General features: G+C 38.5%; 1 protein-coding gene across 1 annotated transcript; it reads left to right on the forward strand.

Moving 5' to 3' along the window:
* The first annotated feature begins 306 nt into the window (after nt 1-306).
* On the forward strand, nt 307-1,827 carry LOC136674718 (UDP-glucuronosyltransferase 1A5-like). Its single transcript, XM_066650884.1, has one exon. The coding sequence runs from the start codon at nt 322-324 to the stop codon at nt 1,786-1,788; it is 1,467 nt and encodes a 488-aa protein (XP_066506981.1). The 5' UTR covers nt 307-321; the 3' UTR covers nt 1,789-1,827.
* Nucleotides 1,828-7,016: the final 5,189 nt, after the last annotated feature.

Here is a 7,016-nt window from a genome sequence, read left to right on the forward strand (position 1 = left end):
GCCGTTGTATAGTGTTACATCTAATTACTTCAGCAACATCTCCTGAAAATTAATAACTTCTACTTGATGCCATGTTACATTAAAAGTAAATAAAAGAAGAGTGGTCTCTGACTTTCACACAGTACATGAAGGGTAGGCAAAGTTATAAATTCTAAATACTAACCTGTTCTTTTCTTATATTTTTAAGGTACAATGACCTCATTCTTGCATAAAGGACCGTCCTCCATTGTTGGATTATTTCTATCTCTAACTGTCCTTATTCTGAGTTGCGAGGGTGGAAAAATTCTGGTATATCCTGTGGATGGCAGTCACTGGGTCAACATGAAGGTGCTAATTGAGGCACTTCACTCTAGAGGTCATGACATCACTGTGATCAGACCCAGCTCCAGCTGGTATATTACAGAGCACTCATCTTTTTACAAATCTATCACTGTTCCCGATGGAATTGACAGTGCAGATGAGTTTAAGGAGTACATAAATAAGATGGTAGAAATACAGATAGGGAAGTCCACCTTGACATATTTGAAAGTTCAGATGAGCTTGTTTTCCTTGATCGTCAATGCACACCTTATTGCTTGTAATACAGTGAGTAATATCATTGAAGACAAAGAACTGGTAAAGAGGCTACAAAATGAACAATATGATCTTGTTCTCACCGATCCAGCTATTACAGCAGGTGTTGTCTTGGCCCATTATTTGAAATTACCTCTGGTACTCAATGTACGTTGGATCATGTGTAGCGAGGGCCATTTTATCATTGCGCCTTCCCCACTTTCCTACATACCTGTACCTGGAACTGGCCTCTCAGACCAAATGACTTTCCTTCAAAGAGTCAAGAACAGCCTTTTCTATGCAGTAATTCTCTTCCAAGATAAGTTTGTGGTGGGGCCACATTACAAAGCTCTATGCCATAAATATTTTAATGATGACTGTGATGTTGTTAGCCTTCTCCAGGAGGCTGATATTTGGCTCATGAGGCTTGATTTCGTCTTTGATTTCCCCAAGCCTACAATGCCCAATGTTGTTTACATTGGTGGGTTCCAATGTAAGCCCTCAAAGCCCCTCCCTGAGGACTTGGAGACCTTTGTGCAGAGTTCAGGAAAACACGGCTTTATCATCATGTCTTTGGGAACACTGGTAGACAGTCTTCCAGCGAACACGGCGAATGAAATTGCTACCGTGTTCGCCAACCTCCCTCAAAAAGTCATCTGGAGGCATGTAGGACCTAGACCTTCCACTGTGGGAAACAACACTCTGCTCGTGAACTGGATGCCACAGAACGACCTCCTGGGACACCCGAAGATCAGGGCGTTTGTAGCTCATGGTGGAACCAATGGAGTCCAAGAGGCCATTTACCATGGAGTGCCTGTCCTTGGCATCCCTTTGTTCTTTGATCAGTTTGATAACCTTCTGCGGATCAAAGTGAAAGGAGCAGCAAAAATTCTGGAGTTGTCCCAACTGAATGGTCACAATTTTCAACAGGCGCTACTGGAAATTCTCAGTGATGATTCTTATAAAATGAACATGCAGAGACTCTCCAGTCTTCACAGAGACCAGCCAATGAAACCTCTAGACACAGCTGTCTTCTGGACTGAGTTTGTTATGAGGAATAAAGGAGCCCCTCACCTGCGCACAAAGGCCTACAGGATGCCTTGGTACTCCTACCATTCAGTGGATGTGATTCTGTTTCTGTTTAGTATAACAGCAGCGGTTATGTTCATGACAGTAGTATTCATCAGATGTGTGTGTTGTAAAGCATGTGGTAAAAGAAAACAGAAAAATGAATGAATCTGGCACCACCAATTTGCAGGGGAACAGAATTTTGTTTATGACAATATTCAGTTGTCCATGTGCTGCTTGTACTGTATGATTTTTACAGAAACACACAAACTAAAGTGAAGTGAGACACTGGAGTAGCTACAGTTTAGATGAAGATCACCATGCTTAATGCCAAGAGTCAGCTAGAGGGGGCACCCTGGAGTAGTGGAGCACCAGTAAATACCAATCTCAATACCTAACCTTACTAACTTTCTAGTGGGGGATGCCATTAAATACATAAAAAATGCTCCTTCAGAACAGTGTGTGGTGAGCAAACATCCATAAAGGGTATATTTGACCATACAGGGTACATTATCGACTGTAGTTTTACTTAAATCTTCTTTTAGATATTCCTGTGCTCAGATGACAAATATGGCTAAATAATAAAAAAAAGTAATTGTGTGGACAGCCTATGAGATTTATATATTCACTGTCAGTATTTGGAAATATTCGGCACTGTATGAATGCTCATGTTTTATAGATGATGAAGATAGTCAGTGTTTGATTGCATTATAATGGGTTATTCTGACCTAATAGCAAACATTGTGACTTGATAGCAAATATGAGTTCTGATCTTGAGTAGAACACAGCTGTGTAAACCATCACAGAGGAAGGAAGTAGATTTTATGTAAACATGGAAATATATACTGTGTGCAGTCATTGTACAGAGAAAACATACTGTATTATCAAAGATTATTCAATAAAACACAGAATGGGTTGTGCAAGACTTCAGATACATAAGGTAGATTAGTTTTTATTTTCTCTGGGTTTTTTTGTTTGTACCAAAGCAAATAAAAGAGAAATAAACTAGTTAATAACAAAGTTTTTGTAATTGCAACAGTTTTCTCGGAGAGATGCACAAAGTTGTGCAGTGCCAGTATATTTAGACATAATTGTACATGTCCAAAACAGATATATTAGCTCACACCACAAAAGAAACTGGATGGCTACAAGGTAAAAGGTTAGAACTAATGAGGAGACAGAATAGAACAACAGATTTGACAGGGTTGGAAGCACAAATTAGTACTAAATCACTACTAATGATATTGTATTAATTTAAGTGTGCTTAAACTATTAATACATTCTAAAAATAAATGTCACTAATGCAAATAAAACAAACCAACCATGACAAAACAATGTCACAAATCTGAATGAAACAACAACTTTAAATATGATATATAGTACTACAAATTAAAGCGATTGGAATTTAGAAATACTATATATGAGTTATCATACACTATGCATATAAATATATGTAAATTGTGTAGAAGAGTGGTGAAAACAACAAGATTAAAATATGCAGTATATATTAAGTGCAAGGTATAATTTAAATTACTGATTGGTAATGATTTATAACAAATTGGTGGTTTCAAAATAACACACTAAGTGCAGCAGCAGAATTTAAGTTTGCTTTCTGTTTTTAACAAGGGATTGTTATTCATACTATGGTTGAATTTGCAATACTTTTCTGTCTTGATGGGATTCAATTGCATTCCCTTGTGTTGGATGCCATTTCCCAGATATGTGTTGAGTTTGAATTTCATGATTCCAGCCTCCCTCAGGAATCTCTTAAGATTTAAGCATAATTGTACACAACAAAGTTTTCTAATATTAAATTATTCTTTGAATTTTGTTGTTTTTATACTATGCTGTTATTCATGGAAAAATTACTTGACCTATTAGATTATTATTTTTAAATCAAACTTAAATGGTCTGAAATGAACTAAAGGGCCTTTTGTAATAATATATGTTTGGTGGGGCTGACCAGCTTGGCAGACAGCTTAATGGATAACAGGCTAAAAGACAGCATTAGTAATATGCCACATGAGCCTTTACTGAAGTACAAAACACAAATGGTCCAACATAGAACCTCCAAATTGCTTAATAAAACTGTCCGCTGCAAACCAGAACAGCATAATAGTGCATAAAATCTGAAGACAGAATTTGGGATTTCCTGTCGGCCTGTACTTGGCAAGTTCTAAAGCTGCTGTATGAAGGGATAGCTAACAGGTCATTTTTATTTTGCAGCACATTAACTCCCCCTTTCCTCTTCATATCCCCCTAAACCCCATTTCTCTACTCATTCTTTGACAACTGCCTCATTAAATTCCTAATGCTGTTTCTCTATCTGAAATATTCTGTCCCCATAGCAAAGAGAATTACTTGGTTTTATATACAATAAACTGTATAATTAACTAAATGTAATAACAAAACACTCTCTTCTGAATGTCCTCAGTATCCTATCAAAGGAAAATAGGAGAGGAGGGGGTTTATTATATGGACAGGACCATTCTCAATGGGCTGGGCTTTTTTTCCCCCAAAAAACTTCTAAGGATTATATATTTTGGGCCAATTTTTTGTTAAATGATATTACGGGAGACATTGAAATATGTCTGTTAATGAACATTTATTTACATTATATTGCCAAACACTTATAGACAGTCATCCAACAGTTCTTCATTCCTTCAGAAATAAATAATATTATTAGTAGTTTGCCTCCACCACTATTTGATGTAGTAACAGATTGTACTCTTCTGGGAAGGGTTTATCCTAAATGTTGGAGCATGTAAGCAAAGATTTAATGGCATTCAGTCATGAAAGCATTAGTGAGGTCACTTACTGGTGTCCGGTGATAAGTTCAGGATCCCACTCAAACTCACCTCAAAGGTATTCAAACATGCTCCAACACTCCACATCCTCAGTTCTGCTGCACCATAGCCCAGCTGCGGAGGAGGGAGGAAGTGGTGCTTTATGTCCCTCTAGCTGATGCTTGGCATTAAGCATGGCTCATGTGCAACTGCTTTGGACTGCCTAAATTATTTCATGCATTTGTGGAGATTATACAAACTGTGTGTGCTAATTTGTAACCAGTAACAATCCTCTGATAAGAAGATGAACAGTTTAAATACCAGTCAAACTAAAGAAGGACTTTTGACATTTCACAGTGTGCAAGTAAACAATGTCATGAAATGAGTTCTGGTACAGAAAGAGCACAAGTTTCTTTCCGCAATAAAAAAAAGCTATGGAAAAAAAAAATCCATGTGTTGTCTGGCGGGACCCAGCTTTATAAATGTCAGTGTATGTGTGAAGCTGGCTAGGAAACTGGCCTGAACTGTTTATCCCAGCTTTATTGTTATGAGCCCACCGCTTCTGTCAAACAGGAGTGGGCTTGTGTTTTTATGTGGTGTGTGGCATTGCTGTCACACACCACATTTTTCCTGTGAGGTAAACTGTTTTGGGAAATGATGTTTTAACCAACTGTACTGTGTTTGGATGCAGAGTGTCAATGGAGGTCAAAGAGCTGGATTTGTGGGCTGGGAATCATACTTTACTAAGCTGAAAAGAGCACTCAGTCAAACAGAGTTATTTGGAGTTTTGTTCAGGGGTTCCTGAAGTGGAACCAGTTTCCTGCAAATCCAGAGCACATTTTTAAAGAGTCCTGAGATTCGCATGTATTCAAACAAAGCAGTGTTTAAAATTAATTCAGTGTTAAACCTTCCATATTTTTCGTTTTTAGTTTAAAAGCACCTGTTGAGCCCTGTTAGTATTCAACATTAAACTATGTCCTTTATGTGGATGATGTTTGTATACACATTTAAAAGAAGTAACCACATCCGAATGTAGCACTTGATCCTGAAGTAGTCATGCACGCATTGTGATCATCTGCATATGTGCATAAAAACTTTGTGATCAGAGATCTGCTGTGCCTTCAGAATACAATGTTTGAACCATTGGATGCACATGGTCTTACTGGTGCAATGTGCAATTAATGAAGATTGGCCACCAGGCTGGTCCAATTTAGCCATGAAACCTCCCACACTAAAATGACAGGTGTTTCAGTTTCATTGTCTAACCCTGTAAATATACACCCAAACAAAATATAGCACAATGTACACCTGCCTTTCAGGTTATGATGAAGATATGCCCAAGTGACAGAGCTTGTTCATGATATGATACTACCCAGTGTTGATGCTTTAACTTCTGGTTTATTGTTAATATTTTAAAATTAATTTTTGGACCTTGTACAAAACTAACACACACACACACACACACACACACACACATACACATAAAATGGCTTAAAATATACAGAAATCAAAGACATTTTTTAGTCTTGCTGTGTCTTGAGCACAATTCTTTGGCTCAGCTGACATTGTGTAAAACCTCAGAGTCTATCGGGACTGCAATCAGTTTGCCTTGTGCTGTGCATATGGAGCTGATCTACAATCATTAAACTGAGTCCTTTGGTCCTGTTCTACCTGTCTCTGAGTATATGGTCATTACATTTGAGAGACTTCAGTATCTCTCTGGTCTTCAGTCAAATAACAAAGGGAATAAACAGTAGCTCTTAAGGAGAACCGTCTTGAATCTATCTGCTCTTTCTTCGGACACTTAAAATGATTTGTCTGACTGACATTCAATAGCAATGACTGTGAGAAAACGGTCAAGTGCCTTTTAAAGTGAGATGTCCTGAATAGCTTGATCACTCTGACCAAGGGTCAACATGCCAAATATGGTCAAATGTTCGTAGACCCATGCTCATTCAATTTTATGACTGAAAACAAATCTGTTAATGTTAATGTTAATAGCTTCTACGCTTCTGTGAAGACTTTACACTAGATATTTGTTGATTGATTCCAATTGTTTCTATTTCTGTTGCCTTACACTTATCAGCCATATGTTTAAAACAGTGGCGGATGCTGGTCTTTCAAGGAGGGGAAGCTCAGAACAGAATGAAAATGTAACGCTCCCACGGATCTTTACACCAAAGGATCACTGATTCGCTCATTTCGCTGTCAATCAAAAAGGGATTCAGCCTCAGACAGATCGTCCAATCATCATGCAGAAGCTGAGCGCCCGGGCCAGCTGAGGCCAGCCCACTGCCCCATAGACCCCTAGAGACGCTGAGCGTCCGATGGACGGGACAAAGCCCAGCATTTATCCAATGACTCGTCTCGCTGCACTTCGCTGCTTCGCTATTGAACTCTGTGGACGCTGAGCGTCCACACCGTTTAAAGCACTGTGAGGCTACGGGAATGATTGAGAGGAAAGCCGCGTCTTTACCAGTGATAAGAAGCTGATTGTAGTGCATTGTTATTCAATGCGTTGTAGTGCATATTTATTCAATTACATGTACACACAACAGTATATATTTGATCACTTATTTTTTGACATTTTAGGGGAAGCTGAGCTTCCCT

This window comes from Hoplias malabaricus, chromosome 18, assembly GCF_029633855.1.
Source record: "Hoplias malabaricus isolate fHopMal1 chromosome 18, fHopMal1.hap1, whole genome shotgun sequence".
Taxonomy (NCBI): domain Eukaryota; kingdom Metazoa; phylum Chordata; class Actinopteri; order Characiformes; family Erythrinidae; genus Hoplias; species Hoplias malabaricus.

Coding starts and splice junctions, on each gene's coding strand:
- LOC136674718 (XM_066650884.1), top strand. CDS start 322: ATGAAGGTGCTAATTGAGGCACTTCACTCTAGAGGTCATGACATCACT.